Here is a 25546-nt window from a genome sequence, read left to right on the forward strand (position 1 = left end):
CCCATGGTACTTTCAGTGTTCTCCTCCAACACCATAACTCCAATGCATCAAGTGCTGCACATTAGACATGAGTTAATTAGATGCCTGACCAATTATGGTGGTGGTGGGTATGTGTCATCGAGTTGGTTCCGACTCGTAGCGACCCTATACATGGTTTCTGAGGCTGTAAATCATTATAGGAGCAGAAAGCCTCATCTTTCTCCCATGGAACAGCTGGTAGTTTCAAACTGCTGACCTTGCGGTTCACAGCCTGATTTGTAACCACTATGCTACCAGAGCTTCTTTAACCAATTATAGCAGGCTAATTTTTAAATTGATAATTTCATATAGAAAATGGCCTGTATCACAAAAAAGGTTCCCCAACCCTCGTTTCCAATGATTGACTGGTGGGTTTGAACCACTGACTTTGTGGTTAGCAGTACAGCTGTAGTCCTACTGTGCCTCACCAGGACTCCAGCATCATGCTTGGTGGCAGGTCAGTTCATCATGGTTGTAGGCAGGATTACCGATTGGTGTGGGGTTGGGGAGGAAGATCGTGATTGGAATACATACACAACTGCAGATTACAAAGTTTATAAGATTGTTTCTGGGGCTTCAATCACCTGGCTATGTGGTGCTCTGGGTTTGACTAATGATCCTGTGAACCTGAGTCATAGCCACAAGGTAGTTACAAGACAATACCATGACCCCTGACCTTTAGCTTAAGTTAGATAACAAGCATCTAATTGGCTACTTCCAAACACACCTTTAGTGAGACAAATTGCTTCTCACTGGACTTGTCTAGGGCTTGTTGTAACTTGTGGAAATAATATAAAAATTTCCATTGTAACTTCTATCAAGACTCAAAATTGAATTAGGTCTCCACTGTACACTGTAGCCTTCCACAAACTGAGTGTGTTAGAATTTAAGTTCGAGTACACAGACGCTAACTAATTAAAACTTTATGATTTAACAAAAAGATCCTTAATGGATCTCATAATTGTTTTGTTAAGTTGCTGCTAGGTGTTCTTGAATCAGTTTTGATTCCGGGATCTCCTCATTGTTTTGTGTTAGGTTGTTGTTAGTTGTCCTCGAGCAGGTTCTGATTCACAGTGACCCTAAGCCGAAATGAATGGAGCACTACCTGGTTCTGCACCATCCTCACATTGTTGTTACATTTGAACCCTTTTCTGTTGCCACTGTGTCCGTCTTTCTCCTTTTTAGGGTCTTTCTACTTTGGGGTCTTTGTCACTGTCTCTGCAGTTTATGAAGCATGATAGCCTTCTCCAGGAATTGGTCCTTCCTGATGGTAGTGGTGGTGGTTATGTGCCATGGAGTTGGTTCCAACTCATAGCCACCCCGTATAGGATTTCAAGTCTGTAATTATTTACGGGAACAGAAAGCCTCATCTTTCTCCCATGGGACCATTGGTAGTTTTGAACTGCTGACCTTAAGATTAACAGCCTGACTTGTAACTACTAGGCTACCAGAGCAGGGTATACTCCTCCTGATAGCGTACCCAAAGTGTGAAAGACACAGTCTTGCCTTCTTCTGGCTTTACTTCATCCAAGATAGATTTGTTTGTTCTTCTGATAGTCAGGGCGTTTCTAGATCCCTCACCAACACCATAATTCAAATGAATTGATTCTTCTCTGGTTTTCCTTATCCGGTGTCCAGCTTTCACGTGCATATGAGATGACTGAAAATACCATGGCTTGGATCAGGTGCACCTTAGTCCTTGAAGTGACATCATTGCGCTTTAACCCTTTAAATTAGTTTTTAAACAGATTTTCCCAATGCAATACATTGGTTATGTGCTGTGGAGTTAGTTCTAACTCATAGTGACCCTCTATAGGATTTCTGAGGCTGTAAATATTTATGGGAGCAGAAAGTCACATCTTTTTTCCACTGAATGGCTGGTAGTTTTGAACTTCTGACTTTGAGGTTAGTAGCCTGACTCGTCACCACTACACTACCAGAGCTCTTGAATGCAATTAATAATAACTATTAAAACATGATTTAGTAAATGTCAACCAATGACACAATTTTCCTTGTAAGTTCCAGAATTTTCTGTATTTAAATCCTATATAAAGTTCCTTAAGCCAAAGTACTTAAGTGAATCCCAATTAACCACTGACCATTCTGGATCACTGTATTCCTTTAATAAAACTCTGCTTTAATTTTTAGGGACTTGAGTTTGGTTTCTGACAAAACAAAGATGAGAATGTAAGGAGGATGCGAAACTTGATTAATGGAAATTGAACAAGCATAAAGAAATATATGAGACTGTTCGGACATTGGGAAGAATGAATCCAACATCACTGAACTACTTGTGTAGAAATAGTTGAATGGGAACCAAATGTCTGTGTAATCTGTCACTGAAGACACAATAAAATGTTACTTTAAAAAAATTTAAAAAGCAGAAAATTCCATTAGGCAAAACCCTTAATCCAGTGGGAATGTGAAAGAGTTCATACCTTTTGGAGGATTTAGATGGATGCTTAGGGTCAAGGCAAGTCCTCTTTGCTTTAATGATGAGGCATTTAGTATATTGTATTTTCCTTGTTTTTCCAATGCATCCACCTATTAACCCATTCACATTATTTGTGGAACCAATGAAGCGAGAAAGGTGGTGGGAAGAAGAAAGAGAGGATAGAATTTGGGGGCAGGAAGGACAAGATAGGGAGGAAGAAAAGAGAGGAGGGTGAGGGGATATGAAAGAAGAGGAGGAGAAAATAGAGGGGTAAGGGGACTTAGAGAAATTAAAGAACCACAGGGAAAGCAAGGAAATGAAATACTATAAGGATTTCAGATGGCGGAAGACTATCGACTTTGAACAGGGCTGGCTGCTAGCAAAGCTATGCAATGCTTTTGTCTGGGGATCTTTGAAAATGGGATTGATCCTTCTTTGTCTGAGATAGTTCAGATACAGCAGTGCCAAATGGAAGAGAAATTAATGAAATCATCACTCTACAGGTCTGTCTTCTTCTATGAGGTTGTTTATTGCTGTGTGCACCTTAAATATTAATGTGTCCTGGGCAGCTATGATTTCCCAGACAGCTGTTCTAGTTGCTGCAGACAAAAAGAAAGAACTTACTTCAGCAGCTCAATACTGTCTTTCCACTCCACAGACTAGTTAGAACAAAAATTTCCAACTTCTGTAGCCATGTCAGCAGGGAGAATACTTAGATTAAATTTAAAATTTTAATGGAATAAATTATCTAAAAGGAAATGCATTGAATAAAATGAGGTACAGAATTCAAATGCCAAAGATTAAAAAGGACTTTGCAATTTGGATGATCAAACTCAAAGTATAACTAAGATCTTTTCTTTTTCTACATGTAAAACATTTGTGGAAAAACTTTTGGGTGGATGAAGCCAGTTTACAAAATTTATCTCTTCCAAAGACTGATGGGATGAAGAAAACTTAGCAAAAATCAAAATTGACCATCTGTAACCAACAAAACAAACTTTCAGAAGGTTAAATGGAAGCCCTCAGTGAGTACAACCTGGTCCCAGACTGAAGGCTGTCCTGACACATAGGTGTGATTGGCAAGGCCAGCATCAAAGTCCACAAGGTCCTGATCAGCAGGATCAGGACCCGTATCCAGTCCCCATTGTGATTGGCAGGTGATCTACCCACTTTGGTGGTCAGTCCAATAGGCTATGGTTCTTAAACAAGATAGAGATCACCTTACTAAAAATGTCATGGGAAAATGGTGATGATTAGAAAAAATCCCAATTCTCCTTGAGTTTGGAGAGGGCTGCTGAGAGTTGGGGACCAGAAGGACTGGTGAAAACCTTGGGAGAAAAGAGCATCTCATCATCCTCACATCACGTCAGGCTCAACAGAGGCAGGGATAGCCAATGGTCCTCCAGTCTTGGGGTCACCAATGTTTGGGACGATCTCAGCTCCAGTTTGTTCCTCAGACCTGCATTCCCACCCTCAGTTCACAGGAGGACAAGTAAAGGGGCTGGGGCCAAAAATGGCAAAAAAAAAAATCAGAGATGACTGTAATGGCTGTCTAGTTTGTACATCTCTCTACTTCACCTACTCTGTCTGAGCTTCTTGGACTGTAGCCATTTCCTTCTGGTGTTCAAGGGGCTATCCACTCATATTCCTTTCTTTCAAAACAACAAAAAAAAAAAAGTTATAGTATCATTTTAATTTAAAACAAATATTTTTCTATTTTCATTTCATATTCTAGTCAAGACTTGGAGTATAAAATCTGTGAGAAAGGCTTAAAGTGTGGGATTAACCAGGTGAGAAACAGAAACACACCTGGTTTCTTTAACGTTGTCTTGTGACTGAGCATCCGGGCTCCTCCTATCTGAAGGAGCCAAGGCCCTGGGGCCTTAGAGAAGGGTTAGTAGATACAGGCCTCCATCTGGGGAGTTCATCAGTGAAAATGTGTAGTTTCTATAAAAATTCCATTTATATTTTTTAAATACTACCTTAGAGTATAAATATGGTGCATAGACAGAATCGCTTATAATTTCTAAGTAAAAGGGGTGATAAAAGAAGGAGGAAGAGGAGATTAAGAGAGAAAGAAGAAGGAGGAGATGAAGAAGTAAACAAAAAGGAGGAGAAGTAGCAAGAAGTACCTACAGGAATGAAGTAGAAACAAAAGGTGACCTGCATTTAATGAAATTGTTTGTTCCTGTCCAGGTTCTAGTTTCATCCCGGTCATGGTAGTTAGGAACATTTTGGTAGCACTGTGTTATGTAGCCCCCGAGGACCTCTGGTTGGTGAAGAAGAGTGTGGCAGAAGGTGTCCTCACACTCCCCGAGGCCCAAAAAGTCCCAGAATGCTCCTACCCAGGTTTGGTTCCTGGACTTAACCTCTGCTGTTTCCTATCTGAAAGACTCTCTGAAGCTTTCACATCCTCTCATAGTAACAGCAACACAACATGGCTGCTTTCCCTCTTTTCTCAGCTATCCCTCCACTGGTGACAGGTCCCTGTGTAGGTGAATCTAATGAAAAGGGTCCTGTACTTACTGTCCCCCCGACAGAGCAGCGGCCCCAGTCGATACACCACCTCAGATCTGGGCCTTCCGACATCTGTGATCACAATCCGCGTCACTGGCAGATGCTCCTTGTGGGAGAGCAGCCCCGTGTCATTTGTCCTGGAGAGAAAACACGCTTAGCGCTGCACTGAGCCAGAAAGCCTGCACATGACTATCAGGAGGGAGCCACCTCTCTGAACATTCTGAACGGTCCACGGGGTTAGTGGGTCTAAAGCTCGGACTCCTGCCATCGACCATGGAGAAGGAGGTAGTGGCTGACTTAGAAGGGGGGTCATCTGGGTCAGCCAAGCTCATATTCTCAACCTAAAGAAGTAGCTGGCTGCTCTTCCACATACAGATATTGCAGGGGTTTAGTGTGGTCTTCATACATGTGTACAGTGTTCTTACCACCTGGTCAACCACTTGAGCAGCCACAGTTAAATTTCCCTGCCTCAGAGTTTTACTTTAATATATATATATATATAATACATATTTAAAACTATGTTTTTATTCAGTTTACCCTTACTGAGTTCATAAAAAAACAAAAACAAAAACACACTGACTGGAAGGCAAAATAGGCATAAAATGCAATATTCTCTAAATGCTAAGCATTTAGTGCTTGGAAACACCTGTCCCTAGACATCAGACCCAGCACATGCTCTGCCAATCTCTGTTACATGTGCAGTACTAGGTAACAGGTAACAGGCACAATCTCTGCGCTCACACCAACCTTCCATCCCAGATGCCACAGGTGCTCACATTACTGTCATGAATGTCTGTATAAAACTGAATGTTTGGTGGAAACGAATCAACTGCTCTGGAAAATATGAACTGGGATGGGGAACAGCCTGGCCTCATCTAATCACCAACATCTCTTTTTTCATTTTCCCCATCTCTAAAATAGGGGATTATTTACATTTTTGCATTATCTTCATATTTATTGTTGCTGTTGTTAAGTGCCGTAGAGTTGGTTCCAACCCATATAGACCCTGTATATAGGGTTTCCAAGGAGCAGCTGGTGAGAATGAACCACTGACCTTGGAGTTCAAACTGGCTTTGCAGTCCAACACACTAATTTAAGGTGCCATACCAGAAGATTGGGTAAGCACTAACTTCTACCCTTTCTTTGGCTGCCAAACCCTTTGTTAGATTGCAAACAAAGAGCTGAGTCAAATTACATATAAGGGTGTTTTAATTTTTCTTATGTTAAAAACATTGTCTTTGGATTTGGCACAAATACTGAGATATAAAATAATAAATGTTTAAAAATCAAATAGTAATATTAAAAGTCAATATAAAGCATGTTATATTGAAGAAATTGAATCATTTGCCAGATTTATTTTCAATAGTTCATAGCTCTACCTAGTTAAGTTTTCATTTGGTCATGTTAATGAAGAGAAAACAACACAGATTTTCCAAATACATTGATTCTTGATTTTGGTATAGAACAGAGTGGACAAGCTAGAACCATGCCTTATGGACTGTGGAAGTGGTCAGACTGGTAAACAGAAAATGCATTAATCAGTATCTGTAAGGGCCACTCTCTGCAGAAATAAGTCAAGTGTTTTAGTTGGTAGAGCTGCTGTTGGGGTCTGGCCATATAGTGCAGAGATATAAATCTAGTAGTTATTCTGAGGAATCTCGAATGTCTAAAGAACCATTTTACCAAAAAAAAATTGTACAAAGAGTACTGAAGAGGTAGTTCTCTGAATTGCTATGGTGCTTAGCAAGGCATTGAGATAAGACTTTGGGACTGATTTGAAGATGATGTTATTGTCCAATTGAGGGAAGAAGAATGGATACTCTTCACCAAAACTCCACTGTCACTGAGGTAATTCTGACACATAACAACCTTACATAGGGTTTTCAAGGCTATAAATCTTTATGGGAGTCAGACAGCTTACTTTTTCTCCTGCAGAGCATCTGATGGGTTTGAACTGCTGACCTTATGATGAGAAGCTCAACACTTGTGAATAAACATGGCTCCCCAATTCCCTGTTTTAGGCAGGTGACTCTAGATTTTCCAGGGTAGCTTGTCTTCTTCAGAACTATCTAAGCAATAGGTACTCATGCTGCTCCTAATTTTTTTTTTTTTTCTTTCTTTCCATGAATGGCCCATTGAAATTCAAATTTATAAAGCATGCATTTGGCACATTTTCTCACAGGTCTCCAGAATTCAGTAAAATAACTTCCAAATCTCTTTTTTAAGGACACTTCTAAAATGATAGTATTGATGTTTATGACTTTCTAGAGAAGCATAACATCTTCTCGGAATCAAATCTCCTTGTTTTGCAGAGGACATTATGTGATACAAAGTGTATCACAGGAAACTTTTAGAAGTTAAAAAAGAAAGGAGAGATATGTTCCATTAATTTCCACATTCAGTGACCGTTCTGTGGAAGAGGCATACAAGTAGTGGCATTATTAACAGTAAGCTCGTTCAGAAAAACTTTTATGATCGAATTTGGAGACAGTTCAAATGAACAGAATGATTTTAACCTTCTTCTAATAAAATTTAGTTACAGACAAAAATATATATTGTCAGTTAATTGTCTTTTTTTCCCCTCTTAATCTCTTTGTAGATATCTCAGGCACGCAAAATCACTTAAACAATAATATAATGAACACCAATGTACCCATATCATTCCAACACCTGAATATTATCAGTGCAAGAGAAAAACAAAACTGTCAATAAATATGGATAACATGATCTGCATGCAGAAAATCCAAGAGCGTCTGCAGACTATTAGAATTAAAACTATGAATTTAGTTGGGGCATTGGATATAAGAACAGTTTCATAAAAATCATTCCTGTTTCTATATGACAGCAACACAAAAATGGAAATGAAACGCAAAAAGATGTAAGTTACATTGCATCACAAACCATAAAATTTCTATGAATAAAACTAACAAATGATAGTCATGACCTCTTTATTAAAATAACTAGTGTAAAAACTTTAAATTGGGAAACTCAGTATTGTAAATATGACAATTTCTCTCATTTTATCTAAAATGTCACTGTAAACCCAATAAAAACTACAGCAATGGAAGCTGAAATAAAGGTTCAAACTCATCAGCTACTCATCGGAAACCCTGTATAGGGTCACTATGAGTTCAAATAGACTCGATAGCACTTAACAACAACAACAAATGAAAACACGAGACCCCCCAAAAAAAACTTCTACCAAAAAAGAAACAGCAGAATATGAATTAATAAACCTACATACAATGTGTTACCTGCAAACCTAGAAGACAGAGTTAATTGAATTTCATGTTACCTATAAATAGAAAAATAATAGCAAAGCCCGGTAAGTTACTTCAAATATTCTGAACAACATTTTTTCAGGAAGAAAGGGAAGTTTTGGGACAACTGCTTGTGAAAGAGAAAAGAGAAACTGGAGTTTGACTTAAAACTTATCTAAAAGCACTACCAGAGAGTGAAAAATCTACCTAAGAGTGAAAATGTGTGAAAAGTGTATGCAGATCCATGACAACAGTGGAAGGCCTTAATGTCCATTCAAGACACCCTGCAGAGAGAATGCCTTAAGGGAGGGGAGGGTTTAAAGGAATTGTCCATTTCCTTAAAAAGATGTGTGTAAAATAGGAAACAAGCAATAGGGGGAGCTTTAAGATTCTTCTAGGAAATGGAAATTTAAAAAGTAGAATAAGGTGAAGGTAATACAATCTCTGTCTTCACACCTTCCCTCCAACGCAAGAGACTTGGGGGTGCACTTGACCTAGGAAATGTAAACCACTTTTCACACACATGCCTAGCCACAGACACACAAAGTTGTGATGTTTATATACACAGACTACTAAAAAGAAAATTAAACAAACAAATGAGCAAAATGCAAATGAAAACAATAAGTCAATAAAAATTCCCTCTGATATCTGGAAGTCTAACCAATGCAATTAGGAAAGAGAACAAAACAAAGTGTATAACACCAGAAAAGAATTAGAACCGCCTCTATTTGCATGAACATATACAGGAAACCTTAGAGAATCATTGCCAAAATTAAACCAAACAAGAATACCAAGGGTTTCCTAAGGAGCTCTGGTAGCTTAGTGGTTATGAATCGGGCTGCTAACCTCAAGGTCGACAGTTTGAAACTACCAGCTGTTTTGCGGGAGAACGATGAGGCTTTCTGCTCCCATAAAGATTTGCAGCATCGGAAACCCTGTGCAGGGTCACTATGAGTCAGAACTGACTCCACGGTATGTAACAACAACAACAGGGTTTCCTAGGTTACAATCAGATGGTCATACATTTCTCCTGCTGAGTGGCTGGTAGATTTGAACCAATCGAACACTTTGACCACTCCATCAGCTGGGCTCATAAACAATAAAAGAACTCAATAAATCAGCAAGTTATAATAGTAAAACAGCTTCATATACAGAAACAACCAGTTAGAGGATAAAATGGCATAGGAAACATGCACAAATAAAGTCAAATGTAAGAATCAACACAAATATGAGAAAAGGGCAAATAAATGTATCACAGATTTCCACGTTCTCCAAGCTGCTGGACCACTTCTCAGACTTGACTCAGAACACTCTCCCTTCCCTCATTCTTTGCCCCCTCCCCCACCCCAGCTCAGGTTTGGCAACTCCCTGCAACACCACACAGAACAGGTGAACTTACAGTTAAGTGGTTTATTAAGGATGTGACAAGATGCAATTTAGGATCAGAAAGTATGTAAGCAAAGTGTCCCTTCTTCAGAGCAAGAGTAGCTCTTAGCTCCTCTCGGCCCCCCAAGGCAAGTTCCTCTCTGACTTGCCATCTGTCATTGCCAACTCTGTTCCTGGACCTCTTCTGGGCCTGTTGCCTCTAGCTGTGACACTGGCCCCTCTGGACCTCTTGCTGTCTTCAGTGTTACAGACCTTGACCCAGTTTACAACTTTCAGAACATTCTTTGCCTCCTCTCTGTCTTTGCTTCTTTCTTCTTTCTTCTGCTTCTCTTCCTGCTTCTTTCTGTCTCTAAACCTCTGTGGGACTAGTTGCTTACACACACAAACTCCCTGTTAATTTCAAGGTGTGGCACTCTCACCAGGGTCACAAACTGACCAATTACCTTTCAGTAAGCCACAGATACTTCATTTGCATAGTACGATACAACTAAACTCATTTGCATAGCCTATTGACCTATTTCTACAAGATGTATACCAACAATGGGGCAGATAACAGCCCAAGACCAGTTAAAAACTCAATTACTGCTTACTTGGGAAATTTCATTCAACCTGAACAAACATAAAACTTGAAGATGCGTTCTATCCTTGGGACTTGGGGGGAAGGGGGGATTTCTCAAGTTGTTTATTCCAAAGAACCAAGCTGAAAGCTACATGAAATAACTTATTTTACCCAAAAAAAATTCACAACAGCAAAACAGAAGATACAACTATTTAGGAGTAAATTTAACAGAAAATGCCAAATTAGTATGAGGAAAACTAAAGAAAACTCTTCTAAGTTACACACAATTAGCCATTAGTGTCCAATGTTCTTGGATTTTTAAATGCAGTGCAATCTCAAAAAAAAAAAAAAAGACACCAAAATACTTACAATAAAAGTAGTCTTAGAAAATATCAAACCCAAATACTGGACTGTATTTCTCAAAATATCAATAGAATAAAATACAAAGAAGCAGGAACATTAAGTAATGACCCATATTAACGGAGACAAATGAGACACGACAATGGGGCTGAAGATAAAATGCGAGAATTTCTTTTGCAATTAAAAGACATTATTAGGACAATTGGAAAAACTTAATTATGAACTGTTGGTTAGAAAATAGCATCAATGCTAGTTTCCTGATCTTGATCATTGTACTGTAATTTAAAAGCACAACTTTCCTTTTAGGGAATAATATAGAAATTTGGGGGGCCAATGAGAATTGTGTTGGCAAATGACATTGCAACGTTTCAGGGAAAATATAGACTTATGTATATGTTGAAAATACAGCCATATATGTATGTGTCACTGAAGGATAAGCACTAGAGTGCAAGATAAGTTTGACCTACAAGACCAGCAGTTCAAACCCACCAGCCACTCCTCAGAAATCCTATACAGGGTTGCTGTAAGTGGGAACTGACTCGACAGCACTTAACAACAACATATGTTGAAACAGAGATGAGAGAGAATGGAAAAATAGACATGATATCTGTAGGTTTATATATCTACACATTTATGTATATTGATGGAGAATAAAGCAAATGTGAAAATGAAAGCTTCTACCCTTTGGAGTTCTAAATCATGAAGATGCATTCCCACTTTTTCTTATAATGCTTTTATTCTTTCAATTTGCCTATTTGTTCAGAAATCAAACTGGAGTTGCTTTTTCCATACAGTGTGAAGTAGAAGCTGAGATTGCCTTCATCCAGGTAGGTACTTAGCCTCATTTGTTAAGAAGACCATCCTTTTCCTCGTTACTTGTATTAATTATGTGCTTTAGAGTATTTTTGTGGACAATTTTTTATGTCATTTGGTTATTTGTCTGTCTCAGCCATAATATCACATTCTCGAAGACCCTAGGGTTATTATGTTGTTGTTACATGCCATCGAGTTGGTTTCAACTCGTAGCCACCGCATGTGACAGAACAGAACAGACCATAGGGTCTTCCAGGTGCAATCTTTACAGGAGCAAGTCACCTGGTCATTCCCTACAGAGCTGCTGGTGAAGCGGAACCACCAAACCTGCTGTTAGTGCTTAATCATCATGCCATGAGGACTTCTTCTAAGGCCATTAGAGGGTTTTAGGTAGAGTCATGTAAATGTTATCTTGTTGTCTTCTTTAACATTGTCTTTCTTGCTGAATCTTTTCCCCTTCCACTTACATTTTAGAGTCAGCTTGTCAATTTAAACACATCCACACACTGAATAGATTATTCTACAACTGTTTAACTTTTTGGAAAAATTTCATACTAATAGCCACATTGCAAGAAGAGTGGGAGGAATCCCTGTGCATACTCTGCCCAGTCCTAACAAGCTGAGGGGTAATCGGTAGCCCCGTCAGAGACACCTTCAGGCAGAGATGAAGGGCACCATAGGTAGGAATGGGTTTCTGAGCACCCCTACAGTGTCTGCCACAGTCTACCCTTACACTCATCCCAGTCCAGCTGGGACCACATTGAATCCACTCAGTCTTGTCATTGAAGCCAGCAGCCAGCAGCAAATCCTGGTGTGTGGAGACAGAACTTTCAATGTTGGCCTTGAGGTTTTGAACAGTATCCTTCATCTTCCTCCACTTTTGCTCCTTACCCTTTGAAAAGATGATGGAGACGCTCATATCAGCTAAAACAAGGTTGGGGCTTACTGTGGAACAGACCATTAATTGTTTATATATAAGTTCAGGCTGAATTTTGAAGTCATCAAACAATATCATTAATATCTCACACAAGTAAAATTTTGCTGAAGGTAATTCAAAAGCAGCTGCAAATGTACATTGACAACAAATTGCCACAGGTTTCAAGCCATATTAAGGCAAGGACATGGAAAGAGATATATCATTGCTGATGTCGGATGGATCTTGACTGAAAGCAGAGCATACCACAAAGATGTTTACTTGTGCTTTACTGACTATGCAAAGGCTTTGACTATGTGTATCATGAAAAGCTCTGGACAACATTGTGCAGTATGAGTATTTGGAAGAACATGTACATAGACCAATAGACAGTTAGGAAAGCTGTGCTCCAGGGTTGTATTCTTTCACCATACTTATTCAATCTGTATTCTGAGCAAATCATCTGAGAAGCTGGATTATGTGAAGAAAAACGTGGCATCAAGATTGGAGGAAGACTCATTAGCAACCTGCAATCTGCAGATGATACAACCTTGCTTGCTGAAAGTGAAGAGGGCTTAAACTACTTAATGATGAAGATCAAAGATCATATAATTCAGTATGGATTGCATCTCAATGTAAAGAAGACAAAATTCCTCACCACTGGATCACTAAACAACATCCATATAAATGATAAAAAGATTGACGTCGTCAAAGACTCATGGAAGCAGCAGTCAAGAAATCAAATGATGTATTGCATTAAGCAAATCTGCTACACAAGACCTCTTTAAGGTGTTGAAGAGCAAAGATGTCAGCTTGAGTACTAAGGTACACCTGACCCAAACCATGATATTTTCAATAACCTCATATGCATGAGAAAGCTGGACAGTGAATAAGGAAGACCGTAGAAGAGCTGATGCATTTGAGTTAAGGGGTTTGGAGAGAATATTCAAAGTACCATGGACTGTCTAAAGAACAAACAGATCTGTGTTGGAGAAGTGCAGTCAGAATGCTCCTTGGAAGCCAGGATGGGGAGACTTCATCTTTCGTACTTCAGAAATAGTACCAAGAGGGACCAGTCGCTGGAGACGGATATCATGGTCGGTAATGTGGCAGGTTGGAGAGAAAGAGGAAGACCTTCCAACAAGATAGAGTGGCACAATGGCAGTAACAATGGGCTCAACTGTAGCAACAGTTGTGTGGTTAGTGAGTGACCAGGCAGTGTTTTGTTTTGTTGTGCCTAGGGTCGCTATGATTTGGCATGGACTTGAGGGCACATAACAACAACAACAACAGCAATAACAACATGCCATTTGTTATTGCTGTTGTTGTTGTTGTTATGTGCCATTCTGGCCACAGAAGTTTTTCAATCACGAGTTCTGTGTTCCTGGTGTCTGTAAACTTAGCCCTTGGAATCTGTAAGGAAAGCGTCCTACTGTTCAATGAGATGTGCCAGAGACAGCATCCTTTTATACCTAACTGTTAACCCTAAACATCCAGTATGGAAACTTAGGCCTTGTGTACTGTGCCATCTTGCTCTGAGATCTACTAAACCAGTAGCTATCCCATGACCTGACAACTGAGTAGGTGTAGCGTTTCCAAGTGTTTTCATCTGCTGACTTGTTACAGACTCTAATAACTTTTTAAAGATCATTGGCCTGTAAGTCTCCAATTTGGCAGACATTCAAATTACCTTTCCTTTCCAGTTCACAAGGTCTGATTAATATAATATTGTTACATGGAAGGACAAGATGATTAAAGTTCTTGAGACTGTAGTGTTGTTGTTACGTACCATTGAGTTGGCTCCGAGTTATAGCGAGCCTGTACAAAGTTCTTGAGGAGCAGCTGGTGGGTTTGAACTACTGACCTTGTGATAAGCAGTCCGATGCTTATCCTACAGTACCATACCCCAACTCCATAGTCACAGAGAACTGTAGCATTAACACAACCCAGAGCCAGAGCGTGAATGTGTACTGTTATCATTCTCAGTTATACTATTGTCATTCTCAGGTAAAAACTGTCTTTGATGCTCTTTCCTGACTGATATTGAAACTACTGCTATGGTAAATCAATACGTGCAAATCACGGGATATGCATTGGTACAGGCTCCATACCTATCATGGAAGCTATCAGAACTTAATTTAATTCATATTAATCTGCCATCATCCACTAGCACTCATCTTTACTGTACAGGTCCATGCCAAGTATTATAGGGAATATGATGGAACCTGTTCCTCACTCCATCCTGTAGGTCTTTAAGAGTGGCATTTTCTTTATCATTGTTCCCATAATGCGGCAGTCTTCATTTAGTTTCTTAGGGGAGGGACAGTGGGCTGTTTTAAAGCTTCAACTTGGCTTTTCCTTTTATGACAGCTACTCCACAGCGGTGTGGCAGCGGTAGTGAGGTTGGCGCAGGATCAGACATTGTTTAGTTCTGCTGTGCATGGGGTCGCTATGAGTCAGTTCCGACTCGATGGCATCTGACAACAACAACAACAACAACTCCACAGCTCAAGTAACCAACAGTAGGGTTTTCTAGCTGGTGTATAGAGTCAACTTATACATTCATGAACAAGATTGCAGAACAAAGGGTGAGACTACTCATCACTGTAGGAGCCAGGATGGCATTTCTGGTCTCTAGCACAAATGTCACCTACCCAAACATTCAACTATTTTCAGAAGATAGCTCATCTCTTACCACAATCTAAGGGCTCTGGCAATGACTATAGACCTCTGTGAGATAGGCCTGTTGTTGAGTTGAGTCCTACTCATAGCCACCCTGTGTAGGGTTTCTGAGGAGTTAATGGTGGGTTTGAATCGCCGACCTTGTGGTTCAAAGCAACCTTGCAGTCCAGTGCATTATCCTGCAGTGTCTGAGATAGGTTTGAGGGTGATTGATTCTATATACTTGTGTGTCAGTGTCCTTCCTCAGGTGTGCCCAGTAGTCACTGGGTTCTGAGTCTGAGACTGGGCCAAGGCCATGATTTTCCACTGTAGCTTCAAGATCCCCACTCTGGATTGTTTCTGGCTATAGATGGGTTCTATGAAGAAAAACGTGGCATTAGGATTGGAGGAAGATTCAATAACAACCTGCGATATGCAGATGATACAACCTTGCTTGCTGAAAGTGAAGAGGACTTGAAACATTTACTGATGAAGATCAAAGAACACAGCCTTCGGTATGGGTTGCATATCAATGTCAGAAAAACAAAAATCCTCACCACTGGACCAATAAACAACATTCTTACCAATGGAGAAAAGATTGAAGTTATCAAGGACTTCATTCTTCTTGGATCAACTATCAACACTCACGGAAGCAGCAGTCAAGAGATCAGATGACGTATTGCATTGGGCAAATCTGCTGCACAGGAACTTTTTAAAGTGTTGAAGAACAGAGATGTCAGCTTGAGGACTAAGGTGTTCCTGACCCAAGCCATGGTATTTTCAATAACCTCATATGGATGCGAAAGTTAGACAGTGAATAAGTAAGACCACAGAAGAATTGATGCCTTTGAGTTGTGGTGTTGGAGGAGAATACTAAAAGTGCCATGGACTGCCTAAAGAACCAATTGATCTATTTTGGAAGAAGTGCAGCCAGAGTGCTCCTTCGAGGCCAAGATGGCTAAGCTTCGTCTCTCATATTTTGGACATATTGTCAGGAGAGAACAGTCTCTGGAGAAGGATGTCATGCTGGGTAAGATGGAGGGTCAGAGAAAAAGAGGAAGACCCCAAACGAGATGGATCAGCCAGGTGGCATCATTGATGGCGTCAAGTGTGGCAGCGGTGGTGGGGTTGGCCCAGGATCGGACATTGTTTCGTTCTGGTGTGCATGGGGTCGCTATGAGTCGGTTCTGACTCCATGGCACCTGACATAGATGTCAAATATTTTTGTCACTGTCTTCCTGCTTTTCATAAGCTGTTTTTTCTCTAGGTCATCAACCATCACCTCTGAGCTAAAGAGCTTGGCTATCAGTCTGACTTATTGCCCACTAGGCACATGTGGCTCCCCATGGTGAAGTGCATGCTAGGATCTTCTCATCCATGTTGATGCTGTGACTTTCATCATGATAGCACCATCCTGTCCATCAAGCCTGGCCATCTAAGTAATGGCAGAGCCTCCTTCTCCAGTGTGCTCTTATTGCCTTAGGAAGCAAGGGCCCTTTGGCCATTCAGAGGAATATGAGCAGGCTATAGGTCTTTAGAAAGTGAATGGCTTCTATATGCTACCCTCTCTGATTCTCCTGTCTCCGCCCCAGATCACTGCCCTTAACAGTTCCAATATCTCTATTGGATTTCCATTAAGCCAGGGGCCAGTTTGTTTGTAAAAGGTTTTGTTGTTGATGATGATGATAAATGCTGTTGAGACAGTTCAAAAGCATAGCGACCTGGTATAGGATTTCCAAGAAGTAGCTGATGGATTTGAACTGTTGACCTGTGGTTATCACTCCAATATTTATACTCACCAGGACTCTTCATAAACTTGTAAACCTGTTAGGGCTGGAGATCATAGGATCACTGTCACAGCTACTCACATTGTCGCAACAAAGTGGTGTTTTCATTCAATAATGAAACTAGATTTATTTTATAAAATGAGGTATTGTTTCATTCGAGTTTATAAGCCAAAGCAGAGAGAAACGAACATCCTATGAGAAGACTGGTGTCGCACTGCGGATTAATGCACTGAACTGGAAGGCTGGTTTGAACCACAAGTCGGCTGTTCAACCTCACCGGTCACTCCTCAGAAACCCTGTACAGCGTCGCTATGAGTTGGAACTAACTCAACAGTATATTAACAACAACAACATGAGAAGACTGGACATCTGTAACTTAGAATGTGAGTAAGACAAGAAGTATGTACTTTATGTGAACATACATTTAAAAAATATCAGCAGATTCTATGTTGACCCTCCCTCTAATATATCCTATTTGGTATACAGTTCAATTCCCCAAGTGTATTCTGGAGCCCTGGTATGGCTCTGTAGGATAAGCACTGGACCACAAGTTGTCTGAAATGCAAAGTCGGCAGGTAAACTCACCAACAGTCCCTCAGAAAGTTTATACAGGGTCACTATGAGTTAGAACAAACTTGACGGCACTTAAAAACAACAGCTATATTCTAAAATAGGATATATATCTTAGTCTTTGTTCATGCTTACTGGACAAGTCAAAAATCATGTCTTTGAAATGGCGAACCCATTCTGAGTGAAGCAACTCCTAAGACTAACAAGCATCCTGTAATCAAAGCATGTTGATCAAGTTATTTTAAACATGGTTTTGTGTTTATAACCCATGTTCATAGTTGTTGCTATTGTTAGGTGCCATTGAATTAATTCCAATTCATGGTGAGTCTGGTTTTTTGTTGTGCGCCAGTGAGTCCGTTCCAACTCGTAATGACTCTGTTGAGAGTTACTGTGAGCAGCTGCTGGGTTTGAACTGCTGACCTTGCAGTTATCAGTCCGGTGCATATCCTACAGTGCTGTACCAGAGTTCAGAGATCCCATTGTTGTTGTTGTTAAGTGCCATCAAGTCTATTCCGACCCATGTTGTTGTTGTTATGTGCCATGGAGTCGGTTCCAACTCATAGTGACCCTGTACAGGGTTTCCGAGGCTGGAAATCTTTACGGGAGCAGAAAGCCTCATCTTTCTCCTGCGGAACAGCTGGTAGTTTAGAACTGCTGACCTTGAGGTTCTCAGCACGATTCGTAACTGCTCTGCTACCCTGTATAGGGTTTCCAAGGAGCAGCTGGTGAGCTTGAACCACCGACCTTGCAGTTCAAACAATTTTTCAGTCTGATGCATTAGCCCACAGCACCACACCAGGACTCCTCAGAGATCCCATAGTATTACATAAATACTGTTCTGGTGTGGCGCTGTAGGAAAATCACTCAACTGCAAGATTGGTTTGAACCACAAGGTGAGTGGTTCAAACTTACCAGCCGCTCCCTGGAAACCCTACACAGGGTTGTTATGGGCTGGAACCAACTTGGTAGCATTTAACAACAACAACAAAATCATTTAAGCTAAGTGAACATTGTTGTTATGAGTCAGAACTGTCCCAACAGCACTTAACAGCAACATTAAAACACAAACAAAAGATTTTAAAATATTTATACTTTAAGCATAGTAAATAAATACATAAAGATCAGCATGCATTTCATGTTTAACCTCAATTTTTCTAATTTCACTGATTTTCTTATCATGAGACAATTCTCCTATTTAACAAACAATTTTGAGTAGCATTCTATATTTCCAAAATGTGGTCCACATCGAGCACACTTCTCAATTTTAAGAATGCAGTTCTATCATCGAATAATTGTAGACAACTCCAACTCCAACCAGTTGATTGGAATCTTTCACCGAAAGACTTGCAGAGACTTTGACATACGAGTGCTCTCTGGGACTCCCTGAAGGAAGCATCATCTCCCACTCCTGTTTGATCACAGAGCCCTCAGGAGCAACACAGTGATTCACTTTAGAAATCACTTTGGAAAATATGTTCTTTTAATAATAGATCTCATAAATTCACTTAATCAGGCTGAATTTAAATGTCCTTAGACCTTCATGAGGCTAATGTCATATTGAATAAATATAATCTGCATGATTTATAATTAATGATGAAATAAGAAAATTTTGAGAGATAGAATGATATGAGAATTTTCTCCGTAAAAAATCTAGTGGGGGATCATGGCATTCTATGTGAGGAAAGACTGACCATGAGTTGGTAACTGTTGGGTTGGGTGATGGGTACATGGGGGTTCAGTAATACTATTGTCACCGCTTTCATATAAGTTTGACACTGTCCCTAGTAAAAATGTGAAGAATAATAAACAGATCTTAGAAAGAAAAAAAAAAAAGAACAAAGGAGAGAAAGAGAAAGAAAAGGAGGGAAAAAGGAGGGAGGAACAGATAGGAAGGAAAGAAGAAATGAAAGCCAGACAGCAAATCACTGATGTTAACATTAAGGCTTAGATTAATTGCGCCATACACCATCACAAGATACACCTTTAATTTGCTAAGACATACTTTAATCTATTTTCTTCCTCATGCTAGCCTGTGTAATATTTACCTAGGCATACATATTTTCAGTGATAACAAAACCACGTCTTGCCCAAGGAAATCATATGCAATTCACCATTCATCCCGGTCAGCATCACAGTTGCAGAGATAGTGAGAATCAAGGCAGTTCCCCTCTAATCCACAAGTACATTTTTGAGCATCAGGCAAAGAACCTCCCCAATAAGTGTGTATCTCATTGGTTCTTCCAACCCACCAGCTCAGTGGGATTCCATCTGAAAGACAAGCAAGAGACAGGTAATATCGACTTTCCCACTGTCTCTAGGTATCCCTTCTCTCCCACATTATTACAGAGAAACCCAAAGAGAAAAGACACAGTCCCTGTTAGAAATAATCCTATTCTTAACATTGTATCAGCATAGTGTTTCATTAAGAATCCTAACTAAGCTGTTTGTTTATATTATTTTATTGTTGTTAAATGCTGCCAAGTCCATTCTGACTAATAGCGACCCCATGTAGAGTTTCCAAGGAGTGGCTGGTGAGTTTCAACCACCAACTTTATGGTTAGCAGTCCTGTGCTTATGACTTTTTAAATTATTGCTGTAAATTTGTAATTTTTAAGAAAATGAACAGTGATAACTCTTTTACTTGTGATATTAAAAACATTTTGAGAAGCAAAGCTATGAGCTTTCTTTAAGAATGACTTTTAAACAGTGAGTTGCCATTAAAATAACTTAAAAATAACTTAAAAACCTGCTGAAGCTAACATCAGTTTGGGATCGTGAAATGTCTGAAATAAAACAAACCCCAACAAAATCACTATATTGTATAAGGCCCTTGGCACTGCTGCCATTATTCACTGAGAAGCTCTGTTTGCCTGTCTAATGGCACCCATGTTGGACAACAGGTATAAGGACCCTTTAGAATTACGTTTTGCTTTGTGGGGGGAGGGGGCTGAAACGTTTGTGTGTGGAGTAATCTGTGGTGACCAACTGTCTTCCTGCTGGAATTGTGTTTGCAACCACAGGCCCCTGGGTCTCCCCATGACCTGAGGAGACCTCATCCTTCCTAGGGTTCCCTGTGACACTTAAACACTTAGAACCCTTCTGAATGCCAGCTACAGTCTTGCAAAGTAAGAGAGATAGATGATCCTAAGAACCAGTGCAAAGAACATACTGAACATTTGTTGTTGTTGTTGTGAAGTGCCGTAGAGTTGGTTCCGACCCATAGCGACCCTGTACATTAGGAGAAGACAATCCTAAAACAAAGTTGGGTTAAGTAATGGAAACACCACCAGTGGAGAGCGAAATCACCTCAAAGAAACAAGCGACACTTCTACACTGGTCCTCTCAGGGATCGGCAATTTCTGCATTTACTTTAAAGCCTGTAGCTTGTCACCATCAAGCCCCACAGAGAGTTGGGAGTTTGTGGTTACTGCTCTGTAGCGTTCTAGGTTCAGAACCTCTGCTACAGCTAAGACTCTCTGAGACTTTCAAACCAGCAGCATTCCTGACCACTGACTCTCAGCAGCTCTGGGAAGAGTGTGATGTGCATGGGTGCACCAAAGACACATTTTAAAACTCAACTGAAAGCTCACTCCTTCAAGGCCAAAGGTAGTTAAAATAATGAATAGATACCATTGATAACAGCAACTTAAAATTTCAATTATTTTACCACTATACTTTCAAATGGAGACTTGGTAGAGTAATGGGTTATGAGTTAGACTGCTAACCTCAAGGTCAGAAGTTTGAAATTACCAGCTGGTCCTTAGAAAAGAAGGTTGAGGCTTGCTCCTTCCATAAAGATTTACAGCCTCTGAAACCCTATACAAGGTCGCCAAGAGTTGGAACCGACTCCACCACACACAACTTTCATGCTTTCAAAAGCTGAAGAGGAAGGTAGCCATTGTAAATTGTATTTTTAACATACAGATTTCTCATCTTCCCATTAAAATAGTAATGATCAAATGTTCATAGCAGTATCAAGAGCTTTTGGGTTTGTGATTTTTAAAGTGTTTTGCAGACTTGGCATGGGCATTGCCATCCATCAAAGTCTAAAATCCTTATCTTCTCAACCAAGGGTATCTCCACCCAAATCAGGGAATCTCCACCATACTTCTCCACCACAACCTTGATCAGGAAACCTCTACACCCCATCTCCACAAACACTTCACCTTCCTGACCCTGATCAGAAGGCCTGCTTCAGCGCCATCCTCCAATCCGTCACTCCATAATTCCCCCTGCTCCAACACCTCACTCCCACCATCCCCTCAGGGGCCTCCTCTTTTGACACTGCACCCCCTCCTCTACCTGCCACCCCACCAATACCAGACTTGGCACAGACTCTTACTGTTCTCCACAGAACCTTTGCAGATCACATCCAGAGCCCCATATCCTGGAGAAACACTTCCTTTCTCAGAACTGCCCCAGTGTTTGTGAATCTATACTAGGCAGAATCGTTGCAGACAACCGCAGGCCCATATGTCAGCTGTGTCCATGTAGGTTAAGTCCAAGTCGGCAGGAGGTCCCTGTGGAGGGGGCTCAGGAGGGCACATTCCAGAAGGAAGCCCATCCCCACAGGCACAGGAGAGCCAGTCCTACCTGCTGCTGAGTGTGGAGAGCAGGGCCCGGCACCCAGCCACACTGAACCCGGTACAACGGCCAGAAACTGTGGCTTCCTTTAACCTTTGCTCCTTTATAAGAGATGATGATCCTGGGTGCTGGGAGGGTCGAGGCTCTAATTTGAAGCTAGCTTTGTTATTGTTGTAGTAAGCGCCGTCCAGTCGGTTCCGACTCATAGCGACCCAGTATAGGGTTTCTGAGGAGCGACTGGTGAGTTTGAGCAGCCCGCTCTGCAGTGGAGGGCTTACTCTACAGCGCCCACCCGGGCTCCTTAGACATGAGTTTCCTGTTCAAATGGGAGCTGTCGCTTTGCAGCACTAGCAGTACACCCCATAGCGCACCCGTGTATAAGGTCCCTGCCTGGGGGCCCAGGGCAGGGAAAGTGGACAGTCTCCCTGACGATTCACCTCATGTGAGGTGGGGACTCTGACCAGTGTGAGTGGCAGAGGGCAGCGCGGAAACATCGGCAGAGCCTATGGCGTGGGAGCAGGGGCCTCGCCAGACACACCTGCGACCACGAGGCTGTGGCACGAAGCAGCTCATACACCAGGTGGGACCAGCTAGCTAAGGGAATCGGGGTACCTCTAGGAACAGGATGTGCGTGGGCTAAGTGCGGGAAGGCTGCGCACCCTTGAAGCAAGGATCTGCTCTGCCATCTGCCAGGCCCAGCTGAAGAAGGCCTCCAGGATCTTGGGGACAACTCACCAGGAGGCTTTGAGTGGCCATCTTCGGAGACCCACGCACGCATTCTCCACGGGCGCCTTCGATGGAGCCACACTGCCCCTGGACGGCCACCCCATCTGGGTCCCACCACGTACCTGGTCCGTCCCGGAACCGCGACCTCCTGCAGTGGTAGGTGAGTTCCTGTTGGCAGTGCTCCGCACGCCCCGTGGTGGCCAGCAGCTGCTCCGCGCCCGCCGAGTACTGGAAAGTGGCCGAATGCGGGAGAGTGGGGCTGGCCCCCTTGACCCGAGTGAGGGCTGAACTGTTGTGATGCAGGACTGTCCACGGGGTGTCTGGGACGGAGAGCAGAGGAAGGGGACAGCGTCACTACCATAGAGTCTGCGTCCTCAGTCCCAGCTACTCCCCGTGGGTCTGTTAGGTTAGGTGAAGAGTGGTCTCTGGTAATTACTGTTGCCTTATATCTGAGGTGATCCTTTGACAACTATCTGAAAATTATGACAAGTTCAGGGTTTGGTCCAGACATAACATTATAGAAAAGAAGAGCTGGTTATTAAATGCCCATGTTGTTGTGAAGCGCTCTCAAATCGATTCTGACTCATAGTGAGCTTGTATAGGGACTCTGAGGAGAGGCTGGCGGCTTTGAACTACCGACCTTGTACTTGAAAACTACCTTGCAGTCGAGTGCTTATCCTACAGCACCGCCAGAACTCCATAATCACCTAGAATTATGCCCCGTGCACTCTTCCGTAGAATCCAGCTCCCAAGCTCTCCAGGAAATGCCATGACATCACATAACAACAACAATATCACCACTTGAACTCAGAGACAATCTCAAGGACAGATTTGTTACATTGAAGATTAAGACCAGCCAATTGTGGCATGGCAACAACAACAACATAATGAATAAAGCAAAAAGACACTGAAAAGGCAGGAAACTGACAAAAGACCAAAATGGATGTCAGAAAAGACTCTGAAATTTTCTCTTGAATATAGAGCAGCTTAGTAACAGGACCACACTCATCTGTCAATTTGTCATACTGTGATGGCTTGTGAGTTGCTGTGATTCTGGAAACTCTGCCACTAATATTTTAAATATCAGCATGGTCAACCATGGCGAACATCAGCTTCCAGAGGAAGGTTTAAGATGAGCTTCCAGGGAAGACAGACTAGGAAGATGAAAAGATGGACTACTTCTGAATATTTAGTCACTGAAAACCTTATGCATAGCAGTAGAACATTGTCAGATAGCACTGAAATATTGACTATCTGACTACCAGAATATTGTCAGATATAGTGACAGAATATTAACCCCTCAGGTTGGAAGGCACTCAATATATGATTAGGGAAGAGGTACTTTCTCAACATAGAGTTGACAGTGATGATGAGAATGGAGTAAAGCCTTTGAGACCATCATTTGCTGATGGGGCACAACTCAAAATGATGAGAAACAGCTGTAAATATCCATTAACAATTGGTGAATGGAATGTACGAAGTATGAATCTAGGAAGGGAAATTAGAAATTTTCAAAAATGAAATGGAACGTATAAATATCCTAGGCATTAGTGAGCTGAACTAAATTGGTATTGGCTATTTTGAATCTAACAATCACATGGCTGGAATGACAAATTGAAGAGGAATGGTGCTACATTCATTTTCAGAAAGAACATATGAAAATCTGTCTTGAAGTGCAGAGCTGTCTGTGATAGGATAATATCCATAAGCTTACAAGTTGTGGCATTGTAGAATAATGCACTTGACCACAAGGTCAGTTTGAACTGCAAGGGTGGTGGTTCAAACTCACCAGCAGCTCTTTGGAAACCCTATACAGGGTTTTTATGGGTCAGAACCAACTTGATGGACCTTAACAACAACAAGGAAAACCAGTTAATACCACTATTATTCAAATTTACACACCAACCACTAAAGCCAGTGATGATGAAATTGAAGAACTCTATCAACTTCATCAGTCTGAAATTAATCAAATATGCAATGAAGATATATTGGTAATTACTGGTCATTGGAATCAAAGGTTGAAAACAAAGAGGAAAGTTGGAAAATATGGCCTTGGGGATAAAAATTATGCTGGAGACAGCAAGATAGAGTTTCGCAAGATCAATGACTTCTTCATTGCAAATACTGAGGAAAAATAATGGAAGCCTCAACTTGCAATATGGAAGGATTCTAGAGGCAAAATATTGAATGATGCAGGAAGCATCAAAAGAAGATAGAAGGAACACATGGCATCACTGTACCAAAAAGAAATGGTCGATGTTGAAGCATTCAAGAGGCATCATATGATCAAGAGCCAATGAGAGGGCGATAAAGGCACAAAGTGACTGGCTTACAAGTTTTCAAGAGGGAGTTTATTTTAAGAGTGTGCCAAGGAAAGTAGAGTACCCACTGAATAGTTTTCATCTTGTCTAGATGGATCCAGTGACAAGAGATGAGGATAAGATCCTTATGATTCAACAGTGAGAAATTGTTATCATAACCAATTGTGACTGTCACAACTGTAAATATAGAAGTTTTGTAACAAAAATGGGGGAGTAGTTAATCTTAAAGTACAAAAACAGTAGACCCCAGGACCATCAAGAGATAAGAGTACAAGCAGAGTGTGGGACCCTATCCAGAGAAGCAGCAACACCAGAGATGGAGGCAGAGATGAGGCCATGGAGAGAATGAGCAGCTGAGGACTCTGAACTCATAAAAGAGAGAGACTGAATGCTGGTGGCCAGGAGGCAGGCTTGCAGAATGTACCCTTTGGTTGATTAAATTATTATATGTTGTTGTTTTTGTCAGGTGCCATCGAGTCGGAACCAACTCATAGCGACCCCATGCACAGCAGAAAGAAACAATGTCCGATCCTGGGTCAACCTCACTACTGCTGCCACACTTGAGTCCATCAATGATGCCACCTGGCCAATCCATCTCGTTAGGGGTCTTCCTCTTTTTCTCTGACCCTCCACCTTA

General features: G+C 41.3%; 1 protein-coding gene across 1 annotated transcript in view; it reads right to left on the reverse strand.

Moving 5' to 3' along the window:
- Positions 1 to 25546, reverse strand: part of LOC102840927 (contactin-associated protein-like 4-like) — a 240683-nt gene that overhangs the window by 59515 nt on the left and 155622 nt on the right. The window contains exons 12-14 of the mRNA XM_006875240.1: positions 22711 to 22908; positions 19390 to 19546; positions 4979 to 5106 (exon numbers count right to left, since the gene is read on the reverse strand). Coding sequence (XP_006875302.1) covers positions 4979 to 5106; positions 19390 to 19546; positions 22711 to 22908 — 483 coding nt within the window. The remainder of the gene's footprint in view (positions 1 to 4978; positions 5107 to 19389; positions 19547 to 22710; positions 22909 to 25546) is intronic.

Source organism: Chrysochloris asiatica, unplaced genomic scaffold (genome assembly GCF_000296735.1).
Source record: "Chrysochloris asiatica unplaced genomic scaffold, ChrAsi1.0 scaffold00314, whole genome shotgun sequence".
Lineage (NCBI taxonomy): Eukaryota > Metazoa > Chordata > Mammalia > Afrosoricida > Chrysochloridae > Chrysochloris > Chrysochloris asiatica.